Genomic DNA, 18,707 nt, shown 5'->3' on the forward strand with positions numbered 1-18,707 from the left:
AAGATATATTTAGCCTCGCGTCGATCAGGCCAACTATTGTTTGAACTTCATAATTTTTTAATTTGCTCTCAACCTCAAGAGCTCCTTGACAGTCCTCAACCTAAAATACGGCATGTGGTCCTACAAGTGGAAAAAATGTTTAAACTTTTAGCATGATTTTTGCAGAAAGACTCCGGCCATCATGATGATCAACACGTTCAAGAGGTAGTACTAGATGGGAAGTAATAACCCAAAAGGAAGAAATATATGGGCAAGACAACCATGTAAACTATCAAGGTAGTGAAAAACATCCATGACAAGTACACAAACCAAAAAGAAATAGGTTGATAGAAAGGAAGAAAGTTACAGCATTATACCACGTCGGTCCCATCTTGTTCAACAAACTTTCTTGTTTAGGAGTTGTAATAATCTGCTCATATCAATTTTTTTTTTTTTTTTTTTTTTTTTTTTTGCAAAAGAGTTGATAGAGTAGGACAAATATGGGATGAGAAAGTACATAGCTTGCAGAAAAGGTTTTATTCATGTGAAACAAATTGCACTAGAAGATCATAAGTTCGTTCAACCTTCACCAAAAAAGAGAAGAAGAAAAAGAATCATATGAAACTTTAAAATGGTCCTACTTGAAACTGCACTGGCTAAAACAAAATTTATTGCATCATAGCCTGGAGAAATATATTAAGTATTCAAAATCGATGTGCCACTGGTACTATGATTACTCAAATTACAGGTAATTTTCTTCTAATTCGAAGTTGGTACGATGTCTATGTGCCACTGGTACTTTAATTCAAAGTTCTCCTCTTAAATTTCTCTGTCTACTCAAAGGCTAGTGTTTAACATTAATGATGTAACCCATGGTTTACCTGGTTAAAACAAAAGCCAATATCTCGGCTATAGAAGTCAGCATATTTGATCATGAACAGACCAGTGTCAAACCTGTTCACAGTGACATTTCATCAGTTCAATCAAAAGATAACAAACAAAAAGTAACACAAAATTAAGAACCAAATAGGATCTGAAATGACTAATTTTTCATGCAAAAATGGAAAATCTAGAAACAGCCTCAACATAATTGAGCAAGCAAATGGCAAGTAAATTTAAGTTCACAAACATCTCTTAACTTGGATTCATACGGTAATCAAAAGAAACACTGAGATGTAAAAAGCATACCATATCTAATTCACCCTTTTAAAAACAATATGTCCACAGCCAAGAAGCTGCATGCTTGTTACTTGCAATATGTAAAAGACGCACACATTGTGTTTTGAGTAAATCAACAGCAGGATATATATGTCATCTATCATCCAAGTTCAAAGTCTAGCTAGAAGGCTTAAAAGAAGCGTCTAAGCAAAGAAAAAACAGAAATTCTTCATACTTTTGGACTTCCGATTGTCATTTCTAGCAGAGCAATGAATCAATTAGAAGTTAATAACCAAGCTCCTGTCCACTCGGAGTTATATATCACACTAAATGGGTTAAGGAATACCGTCTTAGAAATAAGAGGCTAAATATTGCTATACTTAAAGAGGCCAAGGTTTCCCACTATATTAGCAGAATGTCAAATACTCATGCCTTGTAGAGATCCAGTCCACACATCAGTCAATTGAAAGCTAAGATTGCAGCACTATTTAGCAGGTCAAAGCGAAGCGCCTTCCAATATAGGTAACAAAAACGGCGAAATAAGTTTAATCAAAGTTGTATGGCTCAAAATCAATGTAGAGGAAGTGCAAATCTAGGTTCAACCTAAAGAAAAATGCCTTCTCATTTGAAGTAAAAATTATTACGGAATAAGCTTAAATGCTGAACAACAACAACAACATACCCAATGTAATCCCACAAGTGGGGTCAGGGGAGGATAGAGCGTACACCGACCTTATCCCTACCTTGGGAGGTAGAGAGGTTGTTTCTGCTAGACCCCGACTCAAGGAAAAACAAGCATATCAAAGTAGATCGGAAAAAGAAATAACGACAGTGAAGCAATCATGGGAAAGAATAAGAACTGCTGAACAATCTCGAATAAACACAATCAGCTGAAGAGGTCACACATCCATTTTGTTGCTCTGGAAGGTCCTCAACAAACTCTTGCTTCCATTTACTAACATCAATGTGTTTCCCACTCTTGTCCTTCACCTCATCAACAAAGTACCTAGCCTGCACATAAGATGCCAGGCTGTAACATCCCTCAAGCTAGAGAAAAACCTCAAGAAGCATGAGCTCGTCAACACCATTTTCTCGGTCACAAGTTACTTAGTTTCTTCCTTGTTGCATATTACGGTAAAGAAAGAAGAGAATATGAGAATATCAAATAATATCAATTTGAAGAAAACAGAAAGTTCAATATATATTCTCTCAACAATTTATTCCTCTTATAGACGCCTAACTTACCAGCACTTTCAACACATTAGTATCAGTTCCTCCGAGTTAATCAAGATATTGGAACTTTTCATCCTTTATATTGATGATACCAAAACATCAATGTATTTTTTTGTGGATAGGGACAAAGATCTAAGTAAATTAGGAGAATCAAATAGTATGAAGCAGATAGCAAAACAAAGTAAGAAAGGGAAAACAGATGATAGAACTTTTACTTTGTCGCACTCCAGGAGGCAATACCGCAGGTTTCTTTGGGATGTCCATCTTCTCACAGATTGATAGTTATAGCCTCCCTTGCAACTAGTCAACTGAAAATGAATGAGCAGATTTTCATTTAAAATTAACAATACAGAGTTTGCAATAAGGTGATGATAATCAGCAATTAACATCGCAACCTTGAATGAGCAAAATCAGATTATATAATACTATTAAAACTATTAACCAGTTGACCACTTCAAAGATAAAATATGGTGTCAATAATCATAGTTTTGTTGTAGAGAATGCACAAGTTATCATATTCAGATCATTATATAAGCAAATAATTCATCAAAGAATTAGGTCTAGGAAAAAAAAGTGCTGATGAGAAACTTCCAGTTACAGAATTTATTGAGCCGATAAGAAGACTGCGGTAGAGAAGACAAAAAACTTATTTCTACTTCTCTTGAGGTAGGATAAGGTCTACGTACATCCCACCCTTCCCACACCTCACTTGTGAGATCACACTGGGTATGTTGTTGTTGTAAGTGCAGACAGGGATTGCACTTTTTTTTTTTTTTTTTAATAAGTGCAGACTGAGATTGAATTTTAGAGCATGCAGAAGTCAATACATTCCACACTGCATATAAATTAAGTTTATCTGCACAAATCAGGAGAAGTACTAACAACTATTGTAACCATTTGTTATCTGTAATGTTTGAAGAGTGGCATAGGAGTTCATTACAAAGAGACAAAAACTGACATACACATTCTCATATTATTAATGACTTCAAAAAAATTATTTCTCTTATTGATGAAGTACATTCTTGTGCACGGACGTTCATGAAGCAGAGTAGCAGATATAAATCAGCAAGCCAAGCTTTTACTTTCAGATAATTTTTATAGACCATACCATTGTTGAAAGTTGATGTAGTAAATATTTTGAGTTCAGAATCAAAGAACTGACCTTCTTGTAAAAGAATGTGTTAAAAAAAAGACATTTCAAGAACTTCTGGGGCTCCCTTCTCTCTCTCTCTCTCTCTTAACAGTTCAAGATACACATTGATAACCTGCAATGAACAAGCCATCCATGACAACAACAACATACCTAGTGTAATCCCACAATTGGGGTTTGGGGGGTAGAGTGTACGCAGACCTTACCCCTACCTTGACAAGTAGAGAGTCTGTTGCTGATAGACCCTCGGCTCAAGTAAAGCAAAAGCACAACAATTATGAAAACATAAGCAGTAAGCCAGTAATAATAGTAGGATAGCAAGAAAACTGAAGCAGGGAAGACAACAAGTAGTAATAAGGAAAAGAAATACGAGAATAATAAAAAGACTGAAAATAATACTAATCCTACAGGTAAGCCATCCATGACATTAGAACTAACTAAATGTTTTTTCTTCTTTTCAGTCCTGCCCCCGGGTTAGGAAACTGAGCATAATGTATCACCTCATCATTCAGCCATGCCCCAGGTCTCAAACATTGCAATATTTTTCCAGTAATATCAATATTGGAGTTTTCATGGCTCACCAAAAACCTACTCCTGCACAGAATAAGATAGATACAACATATGAAGATATTGCAAATCGAGCCTCATACAAAAATGAGAGACATACGAATCATACCAATTGGATTCAGAAAAAGCATGAGAAACCTCAGCCTTTTCCTCTCCAGTGAGAGGCACAAATGCTTCTTCAATCACATCCTGCAAGTTAATAAACACCAAAATAAAGGAATTAAACTAATAAACACAAGCAAAACACAAACACCAAAATAAGAGAATTAAACTATTAACACAAGCAAACCCCATCATAAAGCAGACTCCATCAAGCTACCTCATTAACCTGTTCTCCTTCCTCTTGAGGCAGCGATAAACTATATGTTTCGAGACTCTTCTCATTATGTTCTATCTGCAACTGTATTCTTTTCAGCTTATCACTTATTTTCTTCACTGAACCAAGCAATCTCTTATACAAAGGGACATAGTAGTACGAATCGGACGTGGGGTTCACAGCTAATAGGTCTAACATCTTTCCAACACTCTCTTCCTTCAAATTTCGATCAGCCAAACCTATCGTTACCACGGATGAATCTTTACCATTAAAACCATCAGCCTCCATTTCCTTCTGGCCTAAAAGATCACTGTTTTCCCAGGCTTCAGGTAGGTTTCACCTCCTCAAAACTTGAGTCCTCAAAGTCACCAATATATTTCACTTTTGTTAGGGGTAAATCACCATTATATATCACTTCATTATCTTTCATCAAGCAACTTGAACTATCCAAAGCTCTTCTTTTAACTTCATCATACTTTCTTGCGAGAAAAGTACCCAGTGTACAATATTTTGAATCAATGTTTGACATTGTCTACAAGGAGCATGAACTTCTCTTCGAATAGGATTTATTGCCACTTGAAAAACCTTCATACAGTTCATATAATGGACAATGGTGGATTTGAGGTTAGATTTATAGATGTTGATACTCACTCCGTCCACTTTTACTTGTCACATTTCGGACTAGATCAAATCAATATTTTAAAATTAAAATTTAGATGTTCAAAAAGTATACCAAAAATACTACTACTTAGAAGTTGCAATTCGTTTCATATTAATATGATTAAAAAATACATCTTAAAATGTTAGTTAAAGTCCACGTAGTTTGACTCTTGAGAAGCGAAACGTGTCAAGTAAATTTGAACAGATAGAGTAGTGGTTTTTTTTTTTTTTTTTTTGGCTGGTCGAAATTAGATGAATTTGAAACTGGGATGTAATTTGATAAAATCGATACAAAGCTTTTAATGCTCTTCGAAATAGAGAATTGGAAATGAACAGCCATGTGTGTACACAAGCTAGCTTACAGGGTTAAGTAATAAGTACTAAGTTTTGAACGGATAAGAAAATCATTAAACATATCAGAGTTTGAGAAAATCTTGGATTATATATTTCAAGTTTAAATTAAAATAATGGATCAATATATAACAAACTAATGGTTGTTTGAAATGATCTGCTAATAATGTTTCAAATTTTGGAGCTATTCTCAATGAAAATATTTATTCACGATTCAACTTAAGAGAAAAATAAACTCTGAATATTAGAGTAGTTTACTAGAGAGCTAGGGATGCATGACAAGAATTACACATGTTGTTCAAGTTCAAAATTTCTGATGGATGCATGGCAAGACAATATCTTCATCCTATCGATTATGTTCAATCGACTACAAGTCTTGACCAATTGACAAGACTTGCATATGTTGATAAATAATATATACAAGTCATCACGGATCGATAAGATTCGATACTATCTTCACTTTGCATATCTTATTAAATCGTCCACAAGTCATGACAAATTCACAAGACTTGATGTGGTATCATTTATTCTTACCTATTTTGTTAAATTGTTCACAAATCTTAATCGATTGACAATTTTTTAAATATCTTTTCTTCTTGTACTACGCATATATTCTTAAGTATTTGAGTTATTGTTTGTATAAGAGTATCGATTTATTTTCTTGATCAGCAATTCAGAATCATGTATCTTCTTTGACATACTCACACACTAAAGAATAAGAATAACAAACTGGAAGTTGTGACACGGACTTGATCAAAATGACTATTTGGAATAAACCCTCTATTTATCAATCGATTGAATCCATCCGATGCATTCGCATCGACATGAACCCATAACTTAAAAAATACAATGAGTTCAATGCTATAGACTTTAAAGGTTGCACTTGTAAAGCTTAAATCTTGAATCCACCTCTGTGCACAAGGTGTAAAATCTTTCCACCAACCAGCTTCAACACAGAGACTAGTTACAGAAGGAGAAAGAAGCACATGTTTACAACTCTAGATTCATATAAACATAGTGAAATTTTAATGCTCTGTGGGGAGAAGCACTTCCAAATTCAAGCTGCAAAATTAAGCCTTTCTTGCATATAACTAGCAAAGGATTTATAACACACTTTTGACATATCATACACTAAGGGTCTTCGAGGAATAGCTGGCCTCACATCGATCATACCAAAACCAACTATTGGGCTACAAAATCATTCCTTTGTTGAAACAGGATATACCACATTACAAAAAAGGGACCTGCTCAAGATTGTTTAATCTGCTTTCAACCTCAAGAGCTCTTTGGCAGTCCTCAACCTAAAATATGGCATGTGTTCCTACAAGAGGAAACAATATTTACACTTCTGATTAGCATGTTTACGCAGAAAACACTCAACCTCCTCCACCAACCACCAAAAGCAACAAAAAAGAAATCAAAGTCCAACATGAAAAGGAAAGGGGAGAAAAGTTCAATTAATCTACCTTGAGAGTTTCAAAGTATACAACTTGCCAAATGGTGCAAACAAACTACTCCACTCCTTTTCATTTTATGTGAAGGTGTTTCACTGGGCACCGACTTAAAGAAAGAAAGAAAAGGCTTTTGGTACTTGAGGCCTTAAACATGTCATGTCATAACATTTTTGTGGGGTATAAAATCATGTCATTAAGGATAAAATGTCAATTGTCTCTAAAAAGCGAAAAGTGTCAATTTTTTTTTTTTTTGTTGGAACATACTAAAAGGAAAGAGTGTCACATCAAATAAAACACATGAGTATTTTTTTTTTCTTTTGAGGAGAGGCAGGGGAGTAATCTGGCTGCTGAAAACAAACTTCCAACTACTTGTATTGACAGATCTTTACTAAGTGCAAACATAATAATCTGCTCAAACTTTTGTGAGAAGTTAACGGAGTCGTACATTTTCGAATGGAAATATACACAACAACAACAACATACCCAGTGAAATGGAAATATACACTGTTTGCAGAAAATACTTTTATTTTCCTGAACAGATTGCACTAGAAGAGGAAAAACAGTAAGTATCATGAAACTTCAAATGGTCTTATCTCATGCTGGACTACCACAGCTAAATTTATTGTATGGCCCGGAGAAAAATATAAGTATACCAAATCAACGTGTCATAATCTAATTAATTCATTGTTGCCTCTTAAATTCCTATCCCTACTCAAAAATCATAGTTTCTTTTTCTCATTCAGATAATGATGCAGCAAATGGCTTACCTGATTAAAACAGAGGCCTATATCTCTGCTGTAGAAATCCGCGTTTTTTATCATAAACACACCACAGTCATACCTGTTCACAACAAAAGTTCCCAGTTTGATCAAATGATAACACAACAAAAACTGACAAAAAATCTGAAATGACTCAATTTTCTTGCACAAAAAGGAAAATCTAGCAACAGCCTCATGATATTTGGGGAATAATGGCTATAAATTCAAGTTCACAAACATCAGAACATCTCTAAACACAATACAGTTTAGCTATAACAATTGACAACAGTCATAAAGGAGAATAACTACTACTACTTTCCAAGAAGGAGAATAATACCTTCACATAGCAAAATTAAGGACAGCACATACAAGATTACGACCAAACATGGATTATACTAACAGATAACTAATTTGCATATAGCCTGTGTATATACCTTTATGCATTCAAGCTTTAATCAAAATAACTGTAATTACATGTAGGCGTAGCATAAAGAAACGATATTTCATTCTTCTGAAAATTTGTGCAACTCCAAGAAGAATCTGTGTGAAGTAACCAATTCTAATGTGGAAAGAAATCCACTTAGCATTTAAGTAAATCTACACCAGGAGAATATGAGATTTCTCATCCAGTGTAGATAACAGGATTCAAAGAAGTCATGAAAAGAAAAAACTCTTCATTACTAGAAGAGCAGCGTAGTATTTAGAAGTTAAGAATTAAGCTCATGGCCATCCCAAATTACATGTCATAAATGGATTAGAAGGACCATCTATAATATGAGGCTGAACCATTACTAAAACAGGCCAATATTAGCAGAATGACAACTGCTCGTGCTTTATAGAGATCCACTCCATACAGCAACGAATGAAAGCCACGGTTGCAGCACTAATTAGCAAGTCAAAGCGAAGTGTCTAGGGGTGTCAAATGGGCGGGTTGGACTTGATTTGGGTAGGTCAAAATGGGCTGAGATGGGCCAAAAAGTTACTTGGGCTGACACGGGTTGGGCTAAAAAGCTGGTCATAACCCAACTCACCCAATTCTTACTAAGTTTTAATTTCTTTCTTTGTTTTTTTTACAATTTTTTAAGTACCTAATAAAACTGTTTTTTTTTCTTCATATCAAAAAAATATTTTGACAAAATTTCTATGGGTCAATTTGGGCTATTCATCAGCCCAATTTGAGCAACATATCAGCCAATTTTTAGATGATCTGAAATGGGTTGAGCTATGGCAGGGGAAGTGCAAATCTTGGGTCAACCTATAGAAAACGCCTTTTTATCATGTAAAGTAGAAATTAATAAGGAATAAGCTTGTATAAGAACGTTGAACAATCTCCAATACAACTCAATCAGCTGAAGAGGTCAAAAGAAAATAGCTGTAATAATCTCAGTCTCCAATAGTTTTGGAAGGAATCATTAGACAGAAGCGTCACATACCCATTCTTTTGCACTGGAAGGTCCTCAACAAACTCTTGCTCCCATGAACTAACATCAATGTGTTTCCCACTCTTGTCCTTCACCTCATCAACAAAGTATCTAGCCTGCACATAGATATCAACAAATTGTAACATCCATCAAGCTAGAACAAAAAGAATCAAGAAACATGAGATCTGCTCTACGATCCTTCTTTGCATATTATGGTCAAGAAACAAGAGAATGGGAAATATCAAAAAATATTAATATTGACAATAGACAAGGTAAAAATGTCTGGACAAGTTTTCCTTTGCACAGATACCATACTTACCAGCACTTTCAACACATTACTATCCCTTCCTCTGAGTGAATCAAGATATTGGAACTTCTCTTCCTTTTTATTGATAACAGCTAAACACCAATGTATTTCTTTGTGGATAGGGACAAAAATCTAAGTAAATTAGGAGAATCAAATTAGTACAGAGCAGATAGCAGAATAACGTAAGAAAAAACAAAACAAATGATAGAACTTTTACTTTATCGCATTCAAGGAGGCTGTAACCCAGCTTTCTTTGGGATGTCCATCTTCTCACAGATTGATAGTTATATCCTCCTTGGCCACTTATCAACTGCAAACGAAGTAATATTTCCACGAAAATGAGCAGATTTTCATTTAAATTCACAACACATAGTTTCAGTAAGTGATAATAATCAGTAATTGACATTCAACCTTAAAAAGAAAGACAAAGAAACTTCCATGTATCTTATCTTCAAGCACAACATTAGAGGCAGACTGAGTCATGGATAGTAACTTATATGTATTTATACACACATATATAAACATAAGTACTAAATTTATCTTATAATCTGATGTTTCCACAATTTAGGAAAAAAAAAATGTATTATTCATGACTAGTATCATTTTTTACTATGGTGGAACTTATTTTTCTTATTGTTAAATTACATTATTGTTCTTGGACATTCATGACGTATATAACAGACATAAATTAGCAAGGCCCCACTTTTACTTTCAGATAACTAGTATAGACCAAGCCACAATAGTTGTAGAACTCAAATTTTCAGCTGAACGTCAAAGAACTGACCTTCTTGTAAAAGAATGTATTAAAGAAATGACATTTCAAGAACTTCTGGGGCTCCCTTTTCTCTCTCTCTTTTAACAGTTCAAGATACACATTGATAACCTGCAACGAACAAGCCATCCATGACATCAAAACTCATTACTTTGTTTTTTCTTTTCCATATTCAGCTTCACTAATAGACTGTTTGGCCAAGTTTCAAAAATCTACTTATTTTGAATTTTTTTTTTTTTTTTTAAATGACAAAAAAACACAGCGCCTAACTAGTGCTCCACTTAGCCTAGTTTAATTTTGAAAAATGTTTTTTGTCGGAAGTGCTTTTCAAAAAGGTACTTTCGAAGAGCAATAGTTTGTGTTTGGCTAATTAATTTGAAAAGCACTTTTGCCAATATTAGAGTAGTACTCTGCTTGACCAATGTTCCAAGGGGAAAAACTACTTATTAGCTTTTGAAAAACAGCTTCTGATACTACTAAAAAACACTTATTTTTTCCCTAAAAGCTTGGTCAAACACCTCAATTTTCTAAAATAAGCATGTTTCGCTTCCTAGAAACTTGGCCAAACAGACTATAAATCTTAACCCCCCACAAAACCAATAGGGAATAAAGTATCACCTCATCATTCAACCATTGGCCAGGTCTCAAACATTGCAATTTTTCTCCAGTAATATCAATATTGGAGTTTTCATGGTTTACCAAAACCCTTCTCCTGCACAGAATAAAACAGATAAAACATATGAATAGATTGCAAATCAAGCCTCATACAAAATGAGATTCGTATAAATCATACCAATTGGATTTAGAAAAAGCACGAGAAACCTCATCCTCTTCCTCTTCAGTAAGAGGCACAAATGCTTCTTCAACCACATCCTGCAAGTCAATAAACACCAAAATAAGTAACATTAAACTATAAACACATGCAAACCACATCATAAAGCAAATTCCATCATATGCTACCTCTTTAACCTTTTCTCCTTTCTTCTGAGGGCGCAACAACCTACTCGTTTCAAGACGCTTCTCATTATATCCTATCTGAAACTGTATCCTTTTCAACTTATCACTTATTTTCTCCACTGAACCAAGCAGTTTCTTATACAAAGGGACATAAAAGTACGAATCCGACGTGCGCTCCACCGCTAACGAGTCTATCAGCTTTCCTACACTCTCTTCCTTCAAATTTTCATCATCCAAGCTCGTTGTTACCACTGATGGATCCTTACCATCGTAACCATCCAAAATTTCCACATCTTTTTTGTAAAGATCATTTTTTACACAACCCCAAGCTTCCATTTCCTCATCATCATCCAAAATTTCCACATTTTTTCCCAAAACATCATTTTTTTCACAACCCCAAGCTTCTATTTCCTCATCATCATCTAAAATTTCCACATTTTTTCCCCAAACATCATTTTTTTCACACCCCCAAGCTTCCATTTCCTCATCATCATCCAAAATTTCCACATTTTTTTCACAACCCCTAACTTCCACTTCCTCATTATCATCATCATCATCATCATCATCAATATCTATAACTTCACTATCTTTCTTAAAACATCTCAACTTATCCAAATCACTTCTTTTACTTCCCTCATACTTTTTCGATGTCGAACTACCCATTTCACCCTTGTAATTCACAATGTACTCAAATCTTGATTGCCTACAAGGACCATGAACTTCTCTTCGAATCGGGTTAATCGGATTCGGGTACTTCAAAAACCTTTGTACAGTTGATTTACTTGTTTTACTTTGTAATCTTGGAACTAGGGTTTCTTGATTTATTGAAAGTTTGAGTTTTTTGGTAATTTGGTGATCAAAATTAGAGAAATTTGAAAGTGGGGTTTTGTAATTTGATGAGAAAAAATCATTACCTCTCTTTTTATTGATTGTTAATGCACCCATTTAAAGGGTTTTTAAGAAATAGAGATTCTTGATTTTGATTAGAAATCATCACGAATGGTAAATTTGTACATTTATGGAAAATTTTGGGTTCAATTTACTAGATTTTGAAGGGATTTTAAAGAAATGGTGATTCTTGATTTTGCTTAGAAATCATCAAGAATGGTAAATTTGTACATTTATGGAAAATTTTGGGTTCAATTTACTAGATTTTGAACTGGAAATTGAAGAGAAAATCAGTGAATATAACAAGATTTTGAACAAAAATGAAAAGATCAGTAAAATACCTGACTTTTGAAGAGAATTTGAGTAAAAAAGTTGTGATTTTGGGGGAAAGGGTTTTTGGGTTTATCGCGGTTTTGATTCGTGGGTTTCAACAATGTAAAAAGTCCGCTAATGTTGGAAAAAACTAAGGGTCTGTATGGAAAGCCACCTGTTAATTGGAATTGGTGTAATTACTCCCTCTGTCTCAAAATATTTATGTATTTTTCAGTTACACATTCATTAAGAAAATATTTATAAGGGTAACATTTTTACTATTTTACCCTCTTAATAATTTCACGATGTTCTCTCTCCTCAGTACATAGTTACTCTATTAATGATGAAACCTATTAAATGTTGGTATGTAAACTCACAAAATTAATCCATTGATGTAATTAATAAAAGGGTAAAATGGGAAAAAATAGCTTAATTTTATCTTGGGTAAATAAAACGATAAGTATTTTGGGTAAGGACGATAAATATTTCAAGATGGAGGGAGTACTAGGATAGTAATTACACAGTATAATAGTTATGGCGACTTGTTTGTTTGTTATAACGTAATTACAGTGTAATTACAAACGTATTGTTTGGTTACACAAGTGTAATTATACAGTTACATTAAATTTTAAATAAATTTAATATCAAAATTTAAAAGTTAATACTTGACAAATATGTGCCTTAATAACTGATACTAAATTTGGTATTTAAGATAAAAATTGTTTCTTAAAAATATATTAATTATAATCTATTGTAAAACTAATTGATGTATGTTTTTCAAATTAATAATAGTATAATTTAATTAATTATATATAAAAACTAAAAGCACACATTTTGTAAGAACATCATCTACTGCATGTTTAATAAAAAAACAAAAGGATTAATACTTATAAATAGAATGTCATAAGATTATTCAAATATTTGACAAAAAATAATCTATAATTCTAACGAAAAAATGAACAACATGCAATGTGAAATAGCAGGTCAGAACCGTAAATAAAACATAAATTCAAAAAAAAAGAAGTTAGCATAATACTCTCATGTCAATTTCAAACATAATATAAATAAGTTCTGATATAACTTAAGTAAATATAATTCAAAAGAAAAGAAGATATAATAAATCTATAACCTCATTCAACAACTAATTCTACTTTAATGACATTACTCATTAGATGTCAAGTTTGTTAATTATGCATTATTTCTAATATTAGGAGGTGTTTCAAAAACTAGAATAATAACGCAGTTACGCTAAATGAAGAAAATAAAATAAAATAAATAAGAAATAAAAAAGTACTTGCAATTACATGACATCATCAGAAGTAAAGGTTGGAAAATGAAAAGAACGAAAATGAAAGATAAATAATGTAAAATGAAATGTTAAAAATAAAAACAAATTAAAAAGTAAATAAAATAAGAATCAAATAATAGAAACAAAAACATTATAAAAAGTCAATTTTTTAAAAAATATATTAAAAAGTGACGTTGTAACTACAAGGTGTAATTACCACCAAATCTCACCTTCCCTTGAGAATTGAAGAGTGTAATTACACTCCTTCAATTACATTCAATTCCATGTTGACTAAGTAATGTCACATAAACATGTCAAACTGTGTATTACACCCAATTATACTAGCATTCCAAACAGGCTTTAAAGGAAAATAACACTTTATGACTATTTGGAGAAAATATTTGCCCGAAATAGCCTATATTTCTAATATTATCCGAAATGGCCCTTTTATACAATATCATACACTTTTATACAAGGTTTATATTTTGTTTATAGTAAGTATATAATATTGTATAATGTTATATATCGTGTGTAAAAATGTTGTTGTAAAGAAATAAACTATATAACTATGTGGATATAATATTTTATGTTGGATCGTATATTATTGAAATTATTCCTAAACTAAATACGGACTACATCTCCATGGAAAAGGTTACGGAGTCCTTAGAGGCTTATATATAAAAAATAATGTTTATTTACACTATTAAAAATGCTGTAATATTTATAATAGGCATTAGAGTACAAATTTAAACCCTGTGAGTAAATATATTAAGATTTCAAGAACGGAAAAGGGTCAAAATTACCCCTGAACTTTGGGAAATAGTTCATTCATATCCTTCGTTATACTATAGAGTCAATTATACCCTTACCGTTATATTATGAAGCCAATTATACCCTTATGTTAAACGGACTGTCACGTGGCATCATCCTAGACATCCAGCCCATTTTTCCCTCAAATAATTTTTTACCAACCAATTTAACCCAACCCGACCTGAATATAATGTTTTCACCCAAATTATATGGACCCAATCCGTATACCCCTAAAAAACATTTCTCCCCTAAACCCACACACACACTCTCTCTTTCTCTCTTTCCACACTAAATCATCCACTCCATTAGAAACCCAAGGTTTTTCATGTCGCGAATTCGGTCGATTTAAAGGCTCAAAAAGGTACTGTTTTCATCATCAAATATTGTCCATATATGCGTTTATCTGCTAAGGAATTGGTAACAATATGTCAATTCAGAATATTGTTTTCCAACTCATTAAGGAGGTGAAAGAGTCTAATTGTCATTATAGGAGAGTTAAATCATTACATAAGATGCTTCTTCTTGTACTTCTGATCATGTGTTTATGTGAAAAAGTGCCTATTCTTTTAGGCTAATATATAATAATATCTAACAGCTTATAGTTTGGATTGAATCATATTGTTACTTTAAATACAACGTTCGTCTAGATTGTTACTTCAATTTATTATACCGTATTTATTTTATGGAATAACTTATTTGATGTGATCGCATCTGAAACGATACAATTTATCCAAACGTTATATTCATTTAAATAATACAATAACAAGTTGTAAATATCTTGTTTGTAATCGAGAAATCTTTGAGTACTAACGTTGTCTTTATTGTTCGAACGAGTTGGTTGTTTGAGATTTGGAAAATGAATCTAAGGAAATCCTGATGTTCACCGGCCTGTCCCTCAAATTGAAAATTTTCCACGTACCAATCAACCTTTAGTTTTCCTCTAACTTAATTCCCTTTGGATATCATTGAATTTACACACGAGACTACTTGTAACAAGTGTTTGGCCACAGAATTTCTCTAAAGCAAATGTGTTACAGCTTGAATTCCACCCCTGGTCATCTAATCACATCAACCTCACAAATTTTAGATTTCAACACTAACAAACAAGGTGGCCTTTCCCACAATTCATTGACAGAAATTGATGTAACAAACCAGAGTTCTAAACACATGCAAACATATATAATCACTTGATAGTCAAATTACAACTATAATGTTCAAACTGCTGAATTACAATGGAAAATACTGAAATCAAGTAATGAAGGATAGAGATAAGAATGGGGATGAGAAATTATACTCTGAGAAAGGGGATGAGAGAAACATACAGTTTCTTCATAATAACATACTCCTAATTGCTCTCAGAAACCGCTATTTATCAACTCGAATCCCAAACATAACTACTTAATCCGATGTTGAGCTGCTTTGTCAATATTTGTCCAGGCCCATTCACAACATTTAGTCCTATGTCTTTTTTTGGGTACTCAACTGCTTACTGCTTAATATCCTTTTTCTCTATTCTCACCTACGTTCCTCTAAATAGCAATATTACTTGCAATGAACTATAGATTTAACAAAAGAGTGCTTATTTTTCTCGCATATATTACACTGAAAGCAAGTTACAGCACTGAGTTATTCACAAAGTAAGAGTGCCAGAGAAAATTTTAAAGCGAAATGCGTGGTTGTCAACCTCAACAGCAGTCTTAGTGCTTCTCTACTTTAATTTATACCAGTATACGTACCCACGATCAAAGAGAAGTAATCATAAAAAAATGTTATGCTAGGTTGAATAGAGAAACCATAAAGTTGTATGAAAAAAATTATGTTTCATACCCAAAAATACTTGCTAAAAATGTAATTATGTGTTTGAGAAGATATGTCTTTTAAAGCCATCGGATCATTATATCTCTAGCATCTTTTTTGCTTATTGCAATCTACATGTTGAATGAAACAATTATATCCAAATTAAATCAAAGCTCGAATCGTCGAACTTCACTTCAATTCTTCATCGAACTTTTATATGCTTTCCAAGCTACATAACATACGGAGAACCAACAATTCGTTGAATATACTAACACTGATATGTATGAATAACAAATCAAACATTCAAATTCCAAAATAGGTAATTACAAAGGTGAAATCCTCAACCAATATTTTTTTTTTTAAAGAGAAAGATCAAGAAAAGATACGTTAAGTTGCGGAACTTCTCTTATTAAATTGGTTAATATGATGTTCACTGTCTTGATGGAGTAGCTTCTTCTTCAATTTCCCAGTATTGAAGGCGACTATTAAAAATCAATAACTAAAGACACAATTCTGCTTCAATAGTCTACACCTTTAGTATCCGATCTTCTTCTTTTTCGTCAACACGGTACAATCCTATTTCAGAAGAGGGAAAAATATAAGTATGAGATCACGACAAGTGAATAGATAAAAAACATGAACAATAGATAATTTTTGGCATAATACCTAAACAGACCCTCAAACTTGGCCTCAGCTGACAAGTATGTCCTCCAATTTTGAGTGTGCACAAGTAGGCACCTCAAATTGTATAAAGTTGAACATGTAAACACAAATGCTGATGTGACACATAAATTTTGAAGGTGTCTAGATGATCATTTTATAAGTTGGAGTGTTCAACTGATAAAGTGGAGATAAATTGAGGTGCCTACTTGTCCACACCTAAAATTGGAAGGCATCCTTGCTAGCTGAGGCCAAGTTTGAGGGTCTGATTATGTATTATTGCATAATTTTTTCGAGATGAATAATGTATCGAGGCACCAAAAAAAAGGATAGGTGTCAGTGGTGATAGCGATATTTCGAGATGAAAACATACATGTCTTGCTACGTGTAGCAAAATATCATGCTACTATCTTTAATTTTATAGTTCTTTTTTTTTTTTTGGTAGGAAAGATAAAAATTGTATATTAGATTAAGGACGTGTACATGAGAGATCACATATTATACCATCAGAGTGAGTGGTGCTAGATTGAGCTGCTACACTACCATTAGCTTTACAAAGATTTGTATTAGAGCTACTAGTGGTGTTTCCAGGATTACAAAAGCTACTAGTGGTGTTTACAGGCAGGGGCGGAGCCAGTATACAATATACGGGTTCGGCTGAACTCAGTAATTTTGATTCAAACTCAGTATTCGTCTTAAAAAGATTATTGAACATATATAAATTATTAGTTCAGAACCTAGTAACTTTAAAAAACTAGAATCTCGAGTCATAAACTTCAAATCTTAGCTCCGCCTCTCTTTGGAGGATTACAAAAAAGCAGTTGTTGTTGCATTGGTCGTGCGATAGAGCTACGCCTTATAGAAGTGACTCCTCCCTGATCAAAGAGGAGGATGATCAAAGATGCTTGTGCTGCCATGGCTCCCTTTAGCTCCAAAACTAGCCTATCAGCGATCATATTCTGTGCTCTCTATGTACATGGTTGATGTCCGGGTCATTCAGCTTGTGAATGAGATACCTGCAATCAGTAAAGATTGGTAAGGCAAAAGCAAATAAAGTTTGAAGTTGGTTGATTACCTCCCAATCATCAATAAGGATGGGACAGTATAGAAAGATAAAATGTGGAATCTAATAGAGTAGAAATTACTAGTTTTAAAATCTAGTTGGACTAAAAAAAAAGATTTTTTCAAGTTATTGTGCGATAACTTTCACTATATATTAATATATGTTGGAACCCCCTTTTATTATTAAAAATAATATAATAATAGGAGCATAATTTTTTTTTTTTTATAAAGGGCGGCTTCTCCTATCCAGGACCTATTATTAAGAACAATGAATTACTATTTTCATTAACAACATTTAATCCACCCTGAGTTCCGAAGTGGATTCTTTAAAAGAAAAAATTACTTCCACCAAAGAAGGGTCCACAATCTCTATTTAATCGCCCTTTGCTGTTCAAACTAAATCGTTTCGTGTTTGTATTTTTCTAACTATTCCAAAGTCTTATAAGTTAGAATTAATAAATTCAATTTTCTCGTTCTATCTCAGCATTAATTTCCAAAGGACGGAGGTTATATTGTGCAGCCAGTTTTAGCCCTTTGATAAGGGCTATGGATTCAACTTAAATGCCCCATCAGTGTTTAATTGATAATAGCCCAAAGCTGGGGGCTCCAATTTTAAGTACATGACATTATTTTTAGGACAAATTCATTTGATTTTTTATTTTTATTTTTATCATAAGAAGGACGGGGAAAATGAAATAATGAAATAGAATGGTACGTCATTAACGGGGTTTGGATCTTTCACTTTTAATGTAAAAGATAATTGAGGAGTTCACAAAATAAATTAGCCTTCAATTCTCGATAAAATAT

General features: G+C 33.2%; 1 protein-coding gene across 1 annotated transcript; it reads right to left on the reverse strand.

Moving 5' to 3' along the window:
• Positions 1–6,163: 6,163 nt before the first annotated feature.
• LOC132604532 (putative ubiquitin-like-specific protease 1B) lies at positions 6,164–12,427 on the reverse strand. The gene is made up of 9 exons (XM_060318077.1): positions 11,087–12,427; positions 10,920–10,999; positions 10,745–10,838; positions 10,139–10,237; positions 9,572–9,664; positions 9,367–9,486; positions 9,060–9,163; positions 7,636–7,708; positions 6,164–6,735 (listed from the first exon to the last, which is right to left on the reverse strand). Exons 1-9 carry the CDS (start codon positions 12,026–12,028, stop codon positions 6,673–6,675), a joined length of 1,668 nt encoding a protein of 555 aa, XP_060174060.1. The 5' UTR covers positions 12,029–12,427; the 3' UTR covers positions 6,164–6,672.
• Positions 12,428–18,707: the final 6,280 nt, after the last annotated feature.

Source organism: Lycium barbarum, chromosome 7, assembly GCF_019175385.1.
Source record: "Lycium barbarum isolate Lr01 chromosome 7, ASM1917538v2, whole genome shotgun sequence".
Lineage (NCBI taxonomy): Eukaryota > Viridiplantae > Streptophyta > Magnoliopsida > Solanales > Solanaceae > Lycium > Lycium barbarum.

Excerpts from the sequence above, each read along its gene's own strand:
- LOC132604532 (XM_060318077.1), bottom strand. The coding sequence starts at position 12,028 with ATGGGTGCATTAACAATCAATAAAAAGAGAGGTAATGATTTTTTCTCA. Across the intron at positions 11,000-11,086 it reads AAGGAGAAAAGGTTAAAGAG|GATGTGGTTGAAGAAGCATT; the intron begins GTAGCATATGAT and ends ATTGACTTGCAG. Across the intron at positions 10,238-10,744 it reads GCCAATGGTTGAATGATGAG|GTTATCAATGTGTATCTTGA; the intron begins GTGATACTTTAT and ends TGTTCGTTGCAG.